Source organism: Silurus aristotelis (assembly GCF_946808225.1).
Source record: "Silurus aristotelis genome assembly, chromosome: 26".
Taxonomy (NCBI): Eukaryota; Metazoa; Chordata; class Actinopteri; order Siluriformes; family Siluridae; genus Silurus; species Silurus aristotelis.
Window position 1 is genome coordinate 12,101,131 of NC_139599.1, and position 18,112 is coordinate 12,119,242.

The 18,112-nt window shown below is 37.8% G+C and overlaps 1 protein-coding gene across 2 annotated transcripts in view; it reads left to right on the top strand.

Annotated features, from left to right (window-relative positions):
• Nucleotides 1–3,691: 3,691 nt before the first annotated feature.
• Nucleotides 3,692–18,112, top strand: part of hexb (hexosaminidase B (beta polypeptide)) — a 17,195-nt gene continuing 2,774 nt past the window's right edge. Inside the window, exons 1-12 of one of the 2 annotated variants that reach the window (XM_083531908.1) lie at nt 3,692–4,048; nt 4,634–4,779; nt 5,545–5,610; nt 6,147–6,193; nt 6,309–6,419; nt 7,801–7,902; nt 8,951–9,083; nt 9,543–9,723; nt 9,926–10,012; nt 10,094–10,166; nt 11,571–11,745; nt 17,412–17,502. In XM_083531908.1, the coding sequence (XP_083388034.1) occupies nt 3,786–4,048; nt 4,634–4,779; nt 5,545–5,610; nt 6,147–6,193; nt 6,309–6,419; nt 7,801–7,902; nt 8,951–9,083; nt 9,543–9,723; nt 9,926–10,012; nt 10,094–10,166; nt 11,571–11,745; nt 17,412–17,502 (1,475 nt within the window). In that variant the 5' untranslated portion in view covers nt 3,692–3,785. Of the gene's footprint in view, nt 4,049–4,633; nt 4,780–5,544; nt 5,611–6,146; nt 6,194–6,308; nt 6,420–7,800; nt 7,903–8,950; nt 9,084–9,542; nt 9,724–9,925; nt 10,013–10,093; nt 10,167–11,570; nt 11,746–15,584; nt 15,763–17,411; nt 17,503–18,112 lie in introns of both variants that reach the window. The other variant, XM_083531907.1, reaches the window with a different exon arrangement.

The following is an 18,112-nucleotide window of genomic DNA, read 5'->3' on the forward strand; positions in this document are numbered from 1 at the left end:
CTAAAAATAGGAAGAGGTCGGAGCAGCCCAGCAGGGCAGCCTTTGGAGCTCTTGTGTTGGGCACAGCTGAGGCTGGCAGCAACAAAGTCATGGGAGTCTCTATACGGGCAGTGAGCCACCAGAATCGCTGTTTAAGCAAGGCAAGGGTCCGAGAAAGGGCAGGGTGGCAGGACATGGGAGAATTGGGGCACCACTGGAGCACCTGGGATCGTAGCTAATCATCCACAAAGAGCCTCTGCTGGGGACAACCCTTCAGGAATGGGCATACTCGAAGTGGCCTGAAGGACCTTCCTTTAAATGTCCAAGCAGAGAGCAATGATTGTTACGGAAGGTGGGAGAATGCGCTCAGGTGGGGAGTCTTCCTCGCCGGGGGAATGTAGTCGGGAGAGGGCATCAGGTTTACCGTTCTTGGAACCTGGACGGTAGGCTAGGGAAAAGTTGAAACGCCTAAAGAAAAGCCCCCAGTGTGCCTGACGGGGGTTCAGGCGTTTGGCTGACTGCAGGTACTCTAGATTGCGGTGATCCGTCCAAATCATGAATGGCACCGTGGCCCCCTCAAGCCAATGACGCCACTCCTCTAAGGCCAGCTTGACAGCCAGGAGCTCCCGTTTAGCCAGTTCTACTCGGCTCTATTCAGGCGACGGGAGAAAAATGCACACGGATAAAGCCAGTTGTCACGGGCATCTCTCTGAGACAGGACTGACCACACCCCTAGATCAGAGGTATCCACTTCCACACAGCTTTAGAAGAGGCTTTCTTCTGGGAAGACGGCATATGGTCTGAGCACTGACAAGTGGACCTTCTGCTTCTACAACCACTAAAGCATTGCTTCTGCACCAAATTCTTTGATCAACCCTTGCAAACCCTGTTCCAAGTGGAACCAGTATCGGAAAACTCAGTTTCAGGCTGTTACGATTTTCTTATAGCCTCAGACATCTTTGTGGACAGCAACAATTCTTATTCTCAAATCTTTAGAGAATTCTTTGCCATGAGTTGCTATGTTAAACATCCAGTGGTCATTTTTAGAGAATTGTATTCAATGCAACACATTTTAACTGCTTGAATACAAGATACACAAATGTGTATGTTCCTGTCAAGCAGACAAAATGAACATAATAAATAAGACATGTGGCTTTGCATGGTTAAGCTACATACAGCTGTTATCACTTAGGGTGTACTCAAATTTGTTTACAGCTACTTTGACAATAATGACTGTATGTTGAGTTGTTTTCAGAGGACAATATAATAACTACTTTAAAATATATCCAAGTTTCATTTCTCTAGTATTGTCCCTTGAGAAGATCTACTAAAATGGTTGCTGAAATGTGAGAAGTGTACTACAGAGATACTGTATATAAAATGTACACATGATCTTCCCACTTCGTCCAGGCCTGCCTCTGGATAGCGTTCTCTTCGATTTGAGGACATTCTGTGCAGCTTGGGACATTTTCTCATCAACGCCTTGGGTGCTTCCATGAAATTCCGAAATAAGAATGGGAGCTTTGAGGATGGATCGGAGTGTAGTTAAAGTCAACAGACTGCTACATTAACTCAGGACTACATTTCGCTTCTGATCACCATCACTGCACCCCGCAACATCGTATATCTGCTATAAATGGACATTCGGTGCAACCCAGATGAGGATGGGTTCCCTCTTAAGTCTGGTTCCTCTCGAGGTTTCTTCCTTATGCCATCTCGGGGAGTTTTTCCCTGCCACAGTCGCCACTGGCTTGCTCATCAGGGACAAACTTACTTATAAAGAACATATTCACTTTTAATCACCACATTATCTGTGTAAAGCTTCGTTGAGACAATGTTCATTGTTAAAAGCGCTATACAAATAAAAATTAATTTTTAATTAATTGAATTGAGTTAAACTAAGATAAACTGAGACACTGTAAATAAATGTACACGTTAAACGTTATTTTCATTGGAAAAATCCTCCCGTTGTATTCTGGAATGGTATCTTTGTTGGTTTCACCAGGAATAAGACTTCAGCCTTCCCTGCTCTAAAACACCAACAAGTCATTAAGCTTCCACCTCCATATTTGACTGTGGTGTGTAGATTGTTTAGTTTTTAAGTGTACCTAATCACTTAATAAAGGCATGCCCTAGACCTGGATTTGTGTTGAAGTTAAAGTTCAGGTTCATTAAATGCAAACAAAGCAACACCACATCACCTCCACCAGAGAGCAGCCCTCACTGAAACATAGACTACTTGTTTATATATCCTTCTCCTTATAACCACAACTCATTTTTTGTGGTTTGAAATATATTTGAAATATTTAACTCCATGCCTAAATTGAAGTTTGCTCCTTCAGTTTTCTCTGACTTTACCAAAACATGCCAGTAGCTTGTTGTTCAGTATGACTGTGCATATGAATGTTTGTAAAGGATGCCTTGTAATAGACTGGTAACCCATCCTGGGTGTATTCATGGCTCAGGCCCTGACTTAGAAGTGAATGAATACTGATTAGTAGGTGAAAAAGATAAGTAAAGTTCTAAAATTGTGAGGTATAACGTTCTTTAAAAAGCAGAAAGGGCCAAATTCTAACCCTAATTAAAGGTGCATGCACATTTGAGCAAGTTGGTTTTCATGGTGTGTTTGTTTCCAGCCATTCAACGCACTGGTGTTAAGGTCACTGCTAAAACCATTATTGTTTAATCAAGATTTATAAAACAACCTATTATATTACATTATATAATATTCTCCAGAATATTTGTTAAAATAAGAAAATGTATTATGTATGAATATGTATTACATTTTCCCTAATATTTCTATAATAATATTTCTATTCAATCAGATTTCACATCACGTGTTGCCAGGGTCAAAGAAATCTGCGTTTAGCCTTTAGACTCAGCAGTGCGGCTGACATAGGAGAAAAAATTATTTTGGTCACAGAGACACGTACAAGAATATATACAAGACACACCTTTTAAGAAAAGCTGGACATCGTAAGGAAAAGTCGACCAAAACAGTTCAAAACACTTTTTATGCCATTTATGCTCTCTTCCTTTAGAACCTGAACAAAACACATAATTTGCCTTTATTTCAAATCTCCAGGAAAATTATAATAAACAGAAAGAAATGCACAGAAATCTCAGGATCATTTTATGAGGTTAATATTATCACTTCTGCTTAAAGTGGAGATCATGTATGCGGGTGGGGCAGTTGTGGCTTCAATGAAAGGAGAATTGTTGAAATGTGTTCATTGGGTTTCTTGCTTTGAGTAATATTTAATATATAATATAGTAATGGTTAATATTAATGCTGTAATATATTGCATTAATTCTCACTGTATGAGATTCCTGTCTGTGATGCAGCACTCTGTTATACATGAACTGCGTTTCTCTATAATTTTGATGGTGTCTTTAGCCGTGGCATCATAATGATGGTATTAAGAGGATGATGGATTGAGGTAGGACACCACCCACTGAAGGTGATTTATTTATTTATATATATATATATATATATATATATATATATATATATATATATATATATATATATATATATATATATAATTTTCCTGGGGATTTGAAATAAAGGCAAATTGTGTTTTTGTGCAAGTATATACAGTATAGTAATATATTGAAGTCAGCTTTTACCCTCACTAAGATGGCGGCGGTGTTGGTCTCACCGTCCGCGTGTTCGTTTCCTGTTCACGTGATACCGAGACCAATATGCTGATTGGGCGAGAGGTTTAGAGGCGGTGCCAAGCGGTCAGCTAGACAAAACCTCCGGTCGCGTGCTTCATGAAGTCAGCTGATTATAGATCACCCTAATGAGCACAATGCGCGCGCTAACGCTGATTGCAATATTTTTTGGGACGATATTATCGACGGTTCCAGATTGTAACGGCTGGCTGTTTCAGCGTGTTGAAGAGAAATACCGAGAGACAGAAGAAGTCTCGTTGTGGCCGCTGCCGCAGAAATACAAGACGAACCCGGCTGCGTTCAAACTCAGCCCTTTCAGTTTTCGATTCGTCCACGCGAAAGATTCGTCCGCGGGGCCGAGCTGCAGCCTGCTCCAAAATGCCTTCCGCAGGTGAACTTACAACCAGTGATTTACTAATACTAATTTTCGTGTTTATTTTTTTTAGTCAAGCAAACTAATAAAAGCAAACCGGAAGTGCATTTTAAGTAATGTTGTACTATTTACTTAAATGCAATTTAGGTTTATTGATACAGTGCTGTTTAACAATGAATCATTGTCACCCAGCAGCATTTCAGAAATCCGGTTATAAATGTAGATAAAATCTCATGCATAGGAAGAATCAAGGAAGTGGTAAGGGAAAAACACCCTTGGATGATGAAGAAATCTTGAGAGAAAGTCTACCTAATTTTCCCCAACTGATTTCTTGCTATCTGAACATATTAAACATACTTTTAATACTGAAACCTGGCAGCTGTAGAATCACACTATCCAGGAATCCGAGAATGTCTTCTCTTGCTCATAAAGGAATCAGATGTCCCTTCATCTTCCTTTGAGACACTGTTAAAAGCATCATGCACTAAACTGGTAATCGGTACCTGCTGCATCTTCATGACTACCTTTTGTGATTGATCCTGTTTTAAACTCCGTTTGCATTGCAATGACGGGACACTTTTTCACACGGGTTTTCTCTTCCAGGTATTTTAATTACATCTTCGATTTGAAGAAGCAAAGGGAGAACCAGGATAAAGCGCTGGAGTCAGAGCTGACTGAGCTTCAGGTGCAGATCACATCATCTGACCCGGAGTGTGACGGTTATCCGAGTCTAAAATCGGATGAATCCTGTAAGTTCTCGGCCTTCGTTCATTGGGAAAAAAAATAACCAAAACAATCATTTGTACTGTCTTTATTTCTTCTGTAACTGTGTGGAAGTTGCTTTTGTGTTTAAAAAATGTGACCATAACATTCATGGCAAAAAACAAAACAAAACAAAAAAACAGAAGCTAGAATTTCAAAGAGGACATGAAATCACAGCAATCCACTTCTGCTAATCCAAAGATTAACTGTAATCCATAATCCAATACATGACCTCTGTTTAGGAGCTTCAAATCTATTGCAGGGTGCTTCTTTCAAAAATCACGGTATAGACAGGCCATTTTATTTTTAACCTAGTCTTAAACTAGTCTTGGTTTTTTTACATTTTGTGTAAAGTTTTTGTGATGTTTGAACTGTTGCTTTAATCACAGTGTGGCTGCATTCTGATTGGTCAAAAGGTGCTCATTCATATCCTGTAACAGCAGCTCAGAGGGTAGTGATGATTTAATTTTAATTCATGTCAATAGTATAGACTTACAATTAAATATTTTATTTAACACACACACAACAAGTGTAAGAATTGATAGTGTTTATTGGTGTACATTTTTGGAAGGAGTCTTTAGTGTCCAAGGTAAAGCTGTTTTGTTTATGTTTACTGGTATATGAAAGTCAGGAAAGGACTCTTGGTTCGACTAAAGAGAAAGTAAGAATGAAAGCGAGAGGAAACAAAGCTCATATGATGCGATTTTTTGCAACGGTCAAATTTTAAAGTGTGTTATTTCCTGTTTCTCTAGATCAGCTATCAGTGGACCAACCGGCAGCTGTTCTTAAGGCTTCAAATGTATGGGGAGCATTGAGAGGTAAGCTGACGTTGGTCCAGATACTCTATTTTTTGTTGATTTGATTGTTTGATTTGAATAAAATGTGAGCAGTTTCTTGCAGTACTTAGGTACTTGTTTGACTTGTTTGACATTTTCAATCGGTGTAAACAAACAAATAATTTTTTTATATCATTAGATTAGCCAGGAAGTTCTGTAAATGAAGTTCTGTAAATAAGAAATTGTGCCTCTGAGTTTACTTGCTTATCTGGGCAAACAATTCACATATCACCAAAGTAACATTGGTGCACAGATAAATGGATAAAAGCACTAAAGCTTGTATATAAAACACACAGATTGTTTATGTTGAAATAATGAAATTTATTGTAAAAAATGTAATTATTAATTATAAAATGAAGTATAATGTGTGTCTAAGCTCTGCTACTCAATGCTGAACACTGGCACCATCAAAACAGATGATGTGATTTATGTCCCTCAAGTGACTCCGGGATGTGTTTTTTTTTATTTGCATTTTCTTACACGATTCTTATTTATGACTGTTTTTTTGTTTTTGTAAGGACTTGAGACCTTCAGCCAGTTGGTGTACAAAGATAATTATGGAGCTGTGAGTTCATTCTCCTTGCAGTGAACCCCACTATTTTAATAATAATAATAAAAAAAAAAATGATCAAACTGCATTTAGTAAATAATTATACATATTAAACATCTCTTTTCACCAGGTTACAATCAACAAGACAGACGTATCAGACTTTCCTCGCTTTGCTCATCGAGGAATCCTGCTGGACTCATCTCGTCACTTCCTGCCACTCAAAGTCATTTTGGCCAATTTGGTAAGCAATTACTGTGTGGGTGGTATAAGTAACATCTCAAGAGAAAAATCCTTTCAGAAGTATAGTTATTCTTGATACTTGTTAGTAATTCCAGTTTGCAATTCCATAACAATATAGTTTATATAGATTGTTATAGTTCTGGAAATTCTATCAACATTCATTTCTAGTGCAATCGTGTCATATTTGTCATGGTTAGGGTTATCAAGTTTGTTGAACAGGACCAAGCTTTATGTATTTACTTATGGGGTGCACATGTATAATACGTTTACTAGATAAACTACTTCTGTTGGTTTTTTTAAGTTATTAGTTTTTTTTTTTATTATTGTTAGTCTCCTTCCACTTTGTTTAAAAATTTTTTATAAATAACAAGGGAGTAGGTAGTGGTGAAACAAGGAAGTGGTGACACTAGAAATGTGAATCTCAACCATTATGTCCTCGTGACCAAACACGGAATGCACATCACAAGATCCTGATCTGAGTCCATCAGTGTCTGAACGAAGCAAGGTGTCCTGTTTGGTTCCATTCTGCAGTCAGTTGCTACACATGTTGACTGACTAACTGTGTAGTTACATACGTTCTGCATGTAGATTGTTTTCTAAGGCAGTTTTGTGCCAGAAGTTGATGTAACGGTGCTGGGAGAAATGTTACAGGAAACAAGGCTAATGTACAAATCTATATATTGTACCATGCGATTTAAAACAAGTTAAAACTGCCACTGATGTTTGCAGTGCAAAACTGACTGAAAGAATAAATGAATTTTTAATTAATAAAATACATTTTAGTTACTTACTATAATGTATGTTAGATCGAGAATTCTGCCCACTTTAAATCATATGCTGAAGGCACTGTAATAAGATTGCATTTATTTGAATTAATTATGATAAATCTTTTAAATAGCTGTTAGAGTGGGAGACTTTGGGATTGTAAATTTCATGCATTTGTATTTATGGAATGAATATAGAACAAAGTATTTTAAACTCACCAGAACTACCAATGCATTCAACAGTTTGAGCACACAGCTTCCTGCCAATCATACTCGAGTCTTTAGACAGACCATGGTATAAATTATACTTGGATTGGAGTCCACCTTTTATTATTTTTTTTATAATTTCATGGATTTGAGGACATTTTCTTTCTTTCTTTTTTTTCTTCCTCCCCTCATGATACATTTTTATGTCTTAAAACCTTCCAGGGAGCAGTATAACTCATTTATATATCACATGTATAGCTAATGATATTCAGAAACTGTAACATGTATCTGTTATTAAAGTCATTTGTGTTCAATGCAAACTTTGATTTTGATTGTGTTTGCAAATACAGAGCTTTAGTTTTTTTTTTACAAACACTTTGTCTAACCAAATGTTCTCTACCGTCTTTGCAGGAAGCCATGGCGATGAACAAGTTTAACGTTTTCCACTGGCACATTGTGGACGATAACTCTTTTCCCTTCATGAGTCAGACTTTCCCTAACATCAGTCAAAGCGTAAGCAGTCTTGTACAATCTTTTCAGGAAAAAGTCATTTTCACTTCTCTGTACTCACTTCTGATAAAAAAAAAAAGATTCAATTTGTAAACCATAAAAAAAAAAGGCGGCAGACTCTTTTATTGCATTTGTTGCAAGACACCACAAGTGATCGCCTACAGAGAAAAGCCACCAGGTGCATAATGTGAAATGCAGCATGCCGAGTGTGAAACTAAAACTTTATTGGATTGCTCTTGCATCGGTTGCAGTAGTGTCATGCTTAAAATTAAATCGCAAAACTAATCTGTATATTATGGTATGGTTGAAGAAGTAAGAGAACCGATGGTGTCCTTCCAGAAAGGCATATACATCTGTATGAAGGAATATCGTTTATCAGCTCAGTGTTTATTTCCTTCTATGTAGAATAATGGTATATAAGGGTATTAGTTATGTTCTGCATAAGGAATCATGGTAGTGAATTTCAGTCATGGTTTGGCTTAAAAAAGAAATAAACAACAAACAGTGTACAGTACACGTTTATGTGATGGGCTGTGGGGGTGCATCCAAAATTTAATGCAACACAGGTGTCACGTGATGGTCATCACCTAATTGCTTACTTATCTTTTAGAAAAGCAGGTTCAGCTGAGAGATTAGATGCCACATTACATTAAAGATTCCTTTCTACGGTTTACAGCATGTAGACTCATGTTCATTAACTTTTCACTAACTTTATTAGTATATATTATCTGCAGTAATTATTGTAGCAAATTAGTTTGCTTTCTAGTTTAAAAAAAAAAAAATACTCCTTTTATTCTTTCTGGCTGCTGTCCTGGAAATAGTGGGTAGGCAAATCTATATATTTCTATATATAAATCAATGTTTGTGGATATTTTCATAGTGCTGTAGTTACAGTAGCCACCCTGGTCTGGTGTTCCTCTCTTCGTAGGCTAAAAGTCTCAAATCAAGTCTGCTGCATTTTTCATCAGTAATATTCCATACTCTAGTTCCCTTTATTCCAGCTGCAATTAGGAGAGTGTGTATTATAACTTATGTTTTTGTGTTACAAAAGGGAGCATATCACCCGTACACACACGTGTACACACCGGCTGATGTGAAAATGGTGATCGAGTTTGCTCGTATGCGAGGCATACGAGTCGTTGCTGAGTTCGACACTCCGGGCCACACTCAGTCATGGGGAGCAGGTTAGTGACAAGTCGTATGGGTCTTACTTTGCTCGAGGTGTGTTTTGGAGAGGTGTGTGTGTGTGTGTGTGTGTGTGTGTGTGTGTGTGTGTGTGTGTGTGTGTGTGTGTGTGTGTGTGTGTGTGTGTGTGTGTGTGTGTGTGTGTGTGTGTGTGTGTGTGTGTGTGGCCTATGGTGGGATAATAATAAACAGAATTTAGTTTTAGGAAGTGGTATGGCTTTGTCACATGGTGCATATGTTGTTTTGTAATAAATGGAAATTTTGGAGACCTAAAAGCATTCTTGGTTGGACTACAGCGAAAGTCAACTACAGATTAATTTTATATCAAATGGGTAAAATGTGTTTGCAAATGATTAGTTTAATTACTCAAGTCTATAAGCATAATGGTATTTTATCATTCATTTAAAACTAAATTTGGCAGTGCAACTCAATGGCCTTGGTGTCAAATCTTTTTGTAGGTCAACCTGGGCTTTTAACCCCATGCTATTCAGGCAGCTCTCCTTCAGGCACATTTGGACCTGTGAATCCGATCCTCGACTCCACCTACGACTTTATGACCAGTTTCTTCAAAGAAATCAGTAACGTTTTCCCTGATGCCTACATCCATCTTGGGGGAGACGAGGTCAATTTCTCCTGCTGGTGAGAAAAGATGCTTCAAAAAGCAGTTTAGCTCTTCACTGCATTTAGTTATTTCAAAAGTTATCCACCAAATATAGCACAAAAAGATATAAAAGAGGAAAGACGATCTTTTAGATGAGTTTTGAGACACTACAAGCTTTGGTTTGTGTTTCTCTGAGGGATTTTTTTGGAAATTCTTTGTTTTCCCTCTTATCCCTTTTAGGAAGTCAAACCCTGATGTTCAAAAATTTATGGCACAGCAGGGCTTTGGACAAGACTTCAAAAAACTGGAATCCTACTATATTCAAAGGTAGGAGATCTATTCAAGAAAATCCAGCATTTAAAGCCTTCAAACCAATGTCAGTAATGTTTGAATGAAATGTAATTTTAGACTCCTTGACATTGTAAAAGCCACCAATAAGGGCTACATGGTCTGGCAGGAGGTCTTTGACAATGGCGTTAAGGTAAGAGATGTTTTTTTTATTGCTCCATATTTTATCCAATCAAGAAAAAGCAACAAAGCTACAGTCTTCGCTCCAAGCAAAATCACTGGGTATGAAGAGACTGTCTTAATACAGTGTTTATTACTTGGGTAGAAAATGCAAGGTGATGTCATTAATGCAAAGACACTGTGATTATCATGGATGCCAAGCTTAAAAGAACCATTTTTGTTGTTTTTTTTTTACATTTAATTGCTGCTGTTTTATGTGACAATTGCTTTCTCTTTCTGTGATCAGATTAGCTAGCAGAAGTAGTCATTGGACCTCTACTACTTAGTATTTTCAAACGTTTTGTGGCTAAATCTCAAGCGGTGTTGTATTGGGCATATAGTGTGCTGTAATGCTTTACCCTATGTACCAAGCTTTTTTAATTGGAGTTACCAATTGTCTAATAATCCAGTGCTTAAATGCACAGTTGACATCACTTTTTATCCATGATTCTACTTCTTCTGGGGATTTTAAAGATTTCTTTGGCAAAACATGAATTTTTACACAATTCCTTACTATAATATTTTAGTCAGACAAAGTATGATGGACAATAGTAAACTTAAAGGTTCAAAAATTTGTTAGCAAGATCAACGGTCATGCTAATTGACCACACTATATGGATAACTTTTTTGGGACACCTGACTTTTCTAGCCGTGAAGTTCTTTTCCAAACTATTATCACAACATTGGATGCACACAATTGTTTTTGGATGTTAACGTTTTCCTGAACTAGCAAAACTACCAAACCTGTTCAACCTTGCCAATGCCCCTGTTCACAAAGCCAGCTCCATGAATATATGGTTTTCATGAGTTGGAGTGGAAGATCTTAAGTGGCCTCAATCCTATTGGACACCTTCTAAGATGAATTGGGCTGCTGACTGCACCCCAGGCCTCCTAAGCCTACATCAGTACCTGACTTTACTAACGCTCTTGTCGATGAAAGAGCATACATCTCCAAATTCACACTCCAGAATCTAGTGGAACATCCTCCCTGGGGGTGGGAGGGGGTACATGAATATTAATGGTCAGGTTTCCACAAACATTTGTCCATGTAGTGTATATTTGCAGTGAAGGACAAATCATGTAAATGTGATTGTTGTCTTAAAAAAAAATTGGCTACTCTGCAAATATGATTGATCTGTCATAGATTTACTGTAGGGAAAAACTGATCCTTATTATTCCACGGTTATAACGACTAAGGAAAATAATGAGTGATGTCCATTGTGAGCTTTCTAGCTGCATTGCTAACCTTTTTAACCTCTCTTTAACACCTGCTTGGCATACAGTGATCTGTATTTCTGCTTTTTCAACCAGTGGGTCTTTTTGTGATCCGATTTTTGTTGTTGTATAAGCCATCCAATGAGTTATGTGCTTGTTGCAGCTGAAAGCTGACACAGTGGTGGAAGTTTGGATAAACAGCAATTTGGAAAAGGAGCTTCTTAATGTGACTGAGGCAGGTTTCAACACCATTCTCGCTGCCCCCTGGTACCTGGACTACATTAGTTATGGACAGGACTGGCAGCAGTACTACAAGGTTGAGCCGCTCAGTTTCAATGGTTGGTCTTCTCAGTGAATTCTGTTTATTATACAGATTTTATAATGTAGGTATCTATGGTCACAGTATGCCTGATTCACATATATTTATATGGTAATTTATTTATGACTAGCCAGTAGTAGATAGGTGTTCCCTTTAGGATTCCTTGTCATCACCTTTGTTCCCTACTATACAGTCTGTTCAGATAAATTCCAGTTTAGTAGTTGGTGTAACTCGAGGAAAAGGAAAGACTAGCCTTTGCTTCATTCCCAGGCCTCGGGTTTAGGATTTATTAAGCTAAATTTTTTTCTGAACATTTTAGCTACAGCCTTATGCATTCAGTTCTGTTTTATTTGTCTGTCTTAATCTTCTTTTAACGTTGGCCTTGTAGTTGGTTTGGCAATGGTTTGTTATTAGGCTGGTGTGCTTCCTACCTGCCTTGATACTACCTGCTTCTGAAGAATGAGGATTCCATTTTAAACCAACACAAATAGCCAGTTGATCAGATGTTATTCCACCAATTTTGTATGTGCACTTAGATTTTCTAACAAGGACTCACACGATGTATTATGTAGATTTTACCATACATAATGTCATGACACTTTACTTTCAATTTTACAGTCTGCGCATTATATGTTGAATGCATGTTAGATTTGAGAATACTATTGGTTGGTCTTGTAAGTGGTTTCTCTTTATAGGTTGATTTATTTCTAGTAGTGGCTTTCTTTTGAGCCAATATTCCCTCTATACAAAATACTACCTTTCAGGTTTGCATTTTTAATTTTTAGCATATGTAGAGGGGTGTGATTTTGTGATTGGCTCACTAAAGAAATCTTCAGCCCATACAGTGTTGGTTGGTCTACTTAAACATCGAAAACACAAACAGTCGTACAATTCGCATCATCATTTGTACAACACACTGATTTTATTTGGCACAATGCACTCACAGGGGACGTTTTTTAGGAACACATAATACTGGGTAGGATTCTTTTGACATTCTGGTCCTTTATTGCACTATTCTGTCTAGACTAGGGGTGTCCAAGTTTTTCCCCACAAAGGGCAAAATCAAAAGAGACTTGTGTGTACGTTTCATTTTGATCATCACAATATTAATGTCCAGAATACAGTATATTATCTACATGCTTCACACTACTCCTGCTTAGGGTTGCAAAGGGGCAGAAAATCTCCAGAAACTATCCATGGGAACTTTGGAAATATTCCTAGTTGCAAACTAACCAGGAAATATTGGAAATTAATAGGAATTTATGGAAATTAATTACAATTTGGGGAAATGTATATAAACTGTATCAACATAAATATATGCATTTTGTTTAATCATAATCTGATATGCATGTGAATTGATAGCGATTAAAAAAGAAATTACACACACAAATTCTCCTCAATAAGCATGCTTGCTAAAACAAACTATATTGTATATGTATATATGGTACTGGTCGAAAGTTTGGACACATTATTATTTTGAATGTTTTTGAAAGAGTCTCTTATGCTCATCAAGCCTGCGTTTGATCAGTTTGCTCATATATCAAAAATACAGAACAAAACAGTAATATTATTATTACAGTGCTTTTCTGTTTTGATATACTTTCAAATATTATTTATTTGTGTCACTTTGATTTTTCAGAAATCATTTTAATATACTGATTTTTCAAATATTGGAAACAGCTTCCTAATATTTCTATAGCCTGTGATAGTTTTGTCAGGATTCTTTGATTACTAAAAAGTTACATTTCAAGTTGTAATAATAATCTTTCTTAATCTTTCTGTTTTTTTCTATAGCTTTGATCAAATAAATGCAGGCTTTAATGATGTGCATAAGAGACTTTCAAAGACCTTAAAAATTGGAATATGTGCAAACTTTTGACCAGGACTGTACATACTGTATGATAGCAAAAAAAGCTGGCTAGCTGAAGGTAGAACAAAGAGCATCACAGCTTGTGCTGCAGTAGCTATCCTCAGATATTTTAATGTTTTGATGATTTACTGGCTGCCTAGCTACTGTATAAACACATTTTGCTATTTGCTAGTTAAACTTCAACCCTGTAGATAAAATAGATTTCCCAAGTAATATCAAAACTTGCTTGAATAAATGTAATCTTCAGACTCAAATACAGAACTGTGGCTTCAATATTCCAGTGGTGGTCACAGCCTGAAAGCTAAGGGGCGGTTCCCTCACAGGTGACTTAGAATAGTTTGTGGGGATGATCTTTTTTAGACAGGTTTTTTTTTTGTTTTTAAATCTCACATAAATGTCTGCTCAGTCAGTGTGTTATTTTCAAATGGTATTTTGTTGCACAATAACTTCCACACAGTGCAAGGCAGTTCAAAACATAGATTTATGTAATAATTATGCCATTTAAATGAATCTGATGGCCATTTTTTGACAACAGAATTTAGGAAACGATCTGTGTTGTGTTATGGAGGAATACACAGTGCATGTAGGGGGTACGGGCTTAGTGCAGTTCTTAAAGTGTTCTGTAAATTCAAATATTACATCTGGTCCTTTTTAAACAAGATTATCCTGCAAGATTTTTCTTTCAACTACGTTTTAAGTTCCCTGTGATAGGCTAACATGCAATTATTTAAATTCTTAGTTCATTCCCAGTAATTCCACGTTAATTCCCGTATTTTCCCATTATTTTCATGGAAATTCCTGGAATTTTGCAACCTTACTCATGCTACTTCTGTAGTTCTCACCAGGAGGTGAGAACTACAACTATACTATACTAACTATACTACTGCCTTGTAAAATATTGCATATTTTTAATATCCCTAACTTTTTTGAAATGCTGGACTGATGCCTTGTGCAAATACATTTTGTTGTATGGAAAAGCAGTAAAACACATTCACTCTAGTCAGTGCAAATCAGCCACCTCTGCTGCACATGGCTTGCATGTTTGTCAATAAGGCAGTGTGTACTTCTGTTTTTGCTGCAAGCTTTTAAAATTGTTTTTTATCGTCTCGTTATTGACACTTTTTGCACTTTGGACACATTCACACTTTTTGTGGGTGCATGTAGTTTTCAAATTCCTGATAAATATACAAGAACTAGAATATTTATAGTAGAACATCTTTCTTTCAGCATAAACTTTAGTAAACGAGGTGGTAACAAAGTTTTCGTGCTAGCTGGTGCTGTTCTGACCACATGCGTTACCACATCTGCGATTTCATCATGTAGAGATCAGAAAGACCTTCAACGAGCTTAACTCCCCGAAAATGTTGAAACCATTCAGCAACTTGTGCATGATGATCGCCAGAGAACAATCTACAGGATCTGACTTCTGCACCCACCCTACTTACCAGATTTGTCTCCTGCAGACTTCAACCTCTGCCCAAAGATGAAGATCCAGGTCAAAGGTTTTCACATTATTTTGGAGATCCAGCTCGCATTGCCGAACGTGCTTGACACACCTCAAAATGAAGACTTCCAGCACATATTCCAGAAGTGGCAGGAATACTGGGAGCGCTGAATTGCTGTGCAAGGGCACTAATTTGAAAGCGATAGTGTGTAAACCTATTAAGTACTTTTTTGAAAACGTCTAGTCTCGAAACTTTTTGATACCACCTACAAGTGGGAAGTTAATAACGCATGTAATGCAGGGTGTTGCATTTGTGTGTGCATGCGCTTTTTGAACTTAACTGGTTATTAATCTGAAGAAGTTAACTAAATCTGATGTCCCACATAGGCATAACAAAGCAAGAAATGACCCTGGTGACTTTTGACCCCTAATTATGGGTGTATTCTTTAAACATCCCAGTGACTTTTGCTTGGACCAAGAAGATGCGTGCTTTGTATAAAAAACAAAAACAAAAAAGGAATTGTGACTGTGTGTTTCTGCCCAGCTGAAAGCAGACACACAGATCCACGTGTGGAAGGAGAAGCCGGACTACAACAGTGAGCTGGCCCAGATAACTGCAGCTGGGTTTTATGCCCTCCTGTCTACTCCCTGGTACCTTAACCGCATCAAATATGGCCAAGACTGGAAAAACATTTACAAGGCTGACCCTCAGAGTTTCAATGGTGTGTGAGAGTTGATGATGCTTAATGGGCTTTTAGTGAACCACAAAGAATTCAAGTTAAAGAATCATTATTTGTCAGATAAACTTTCCACTATAGTACTTTCTTTGCATATCCCAGCTTATTAGGGGACTGAAGTCAAAATGTATATTCAGCCATGATGCAGGAACCCTGAAGAAGATTGGGTTGAGGTTCTTGCTCAAGACGGCAACAGTGGCAGCGGTTGGACTTAAAACCTTGCAACCTTTAACAACTGAGTCACTGCTGTATAATTTAGCTTTCAGGAGAATGAGCACACAGGTTTATCCACATTTTTACACTTACAACAATGTTGATTTTTACATATGCTTTTAGTTCTATACGTGGGAAATATTTCTTTAATTTTAAGCATAAACTGTAAGAAAAACACTCTGATGCTTAGTTGCTGGTCAGAGGTTTGTTCCAACATCTACCAGAACATTATACTTACCTCTCTCCTCTAACATGCAGAAAAAGACCAGTGGAATAAACTGGTCTGAAGCAGGCTTAGCACGCAAGTGGAGACATAAGGAAATTGTGTCTGTAGTTTAGTAGATGAATATAAAATGGAAGTCTCTTACAGTATGTTGTCTGTAGTAGGTGTAGTTCTCTTGAGAGTTCAAGTAGTTTTTTATACGCATAAGTGCATGTTGAAGGTCCTGTGTTTTAATTGAGCAGAATAACAAAATATAACTTGTGCTGTTTTACTACACACTTAATTGCCAAAAGTATTTATTTACTAATCTAAATTATTGAATTCAGATGTTCCAATTACTTCCATGGCTACAGGTGTATTAAATCAAGCACCTGGGCATGCAGACTGCTTCTACAAACATTTGTTGAAAGAACGGGTCGCTCTCAGTTTCGCTCGGAACCTTAGATCCAGTGAAAGGAACTCTTAATGCTTCAGCATAAGTGAGTGAGTTTGGTGTGAAAGAAGTCCTGACCTCAACCTGATGGAACTCCTTTGAGATGAATTAGAACAGAGACTGCAATCCAGACACTCTTGTCCAACATCAGTGTCTGTCCTCACAAAGGCGTTCTGGAAGAACAGTCAAAAAAATCCCATGAACACACTCCTAAACCTTGTGAAAAGCCTTTTCCCAGAAGAGTTAAAGCTGTTATAGCTCCATATGGCCAAAATCATCATAAACCCTATGGATTAAGAATCGGATGTTACTTAAGTTAATTTGCATATGAAGGCAGACAAGCGAATACATTTGGAAATATAGTGTATTTCTTGCTGACCAGCATTTGTCATGTTCCAGTGCACATAATGCTGAAATGTTAAAAATTTTTATTATTATTATTCATTACAACATTATTATTTTGTGTCTCAATCAGCTCCCTAGGTTGTGGATAAGTATATGGGTGACTACCAAACCAGAGAGCCGATTGAGACCTACCTCCAATTTTAAAATTGTATAAGGTAGTAACTGGTGATTATGGTTAGGGTAGCATGAACTTTTCACGTTCTCGAGGCCTGTTGAGTGAAGCAAGACAGATTTCCAGTTCTGTTCTATTAAAGTAAATTCATATTGCAGTTTTTTTAAGCCTTTTGTTTGTTCTTAAATTGTGTTATAAACTGCTTTGCTTTATATATTGAGTGAGTTCCCTCTGATTTGATTCTTCAGGTACAGCAGAGCAGAAGAAGCTTGTAATTGGTGGGGAGGCGTGTCTCTGGGGGGAGTATGTGGATGCTACCAACCTCACCCCACGTCTATGGTAAGTCCAGTTTGTATCAAAAATCATGTTCTTTTCCATTGCACTGTTACAGGGTTTTATTTAAATAAAGTGGCTTTGGCAGCTGGATGCTAAAGGATGCGCTCCGCTTGCTCAGGGGTGAATTTCTCCACAGTGACTGCTAACTGCTTAACATGCACTCAGCAATAGTGACTAAACTCAGATTGTACAAACTGTACAGTAAAGATGCAAAGTCCAATATTGCAGTCGAACTTGAGGCTTATTACTATCCAGCCATGGATGTTCAGCACCTGCTCGCCACATCCGGCACAGCCCTGCACACGATTTCCAATTTTACAGTATGTTTGTTTGTGATTAGTGTGTTTTTATTTATATATATATATATATATATATATATAAATAATCATACCATACCATTTTCTTCCGCTTATCCGAGGCCGGGTCGCAGAGACATAGTCTCTCCAGCGTGTCCTAGGTCTTCCCCGGGGTCTCCTCCCAGTGGGACGCGCCCGGAACACCTTCCCGGGAAGGCGTCCAGGAGGCATCCGGAACAGATGCCCGAGCCACCTCAGCTGACCCCTCTCGGTGTGGAGGAGCAGCGGCTCTACTCTGAGCTCCTCCCGAGTGACCG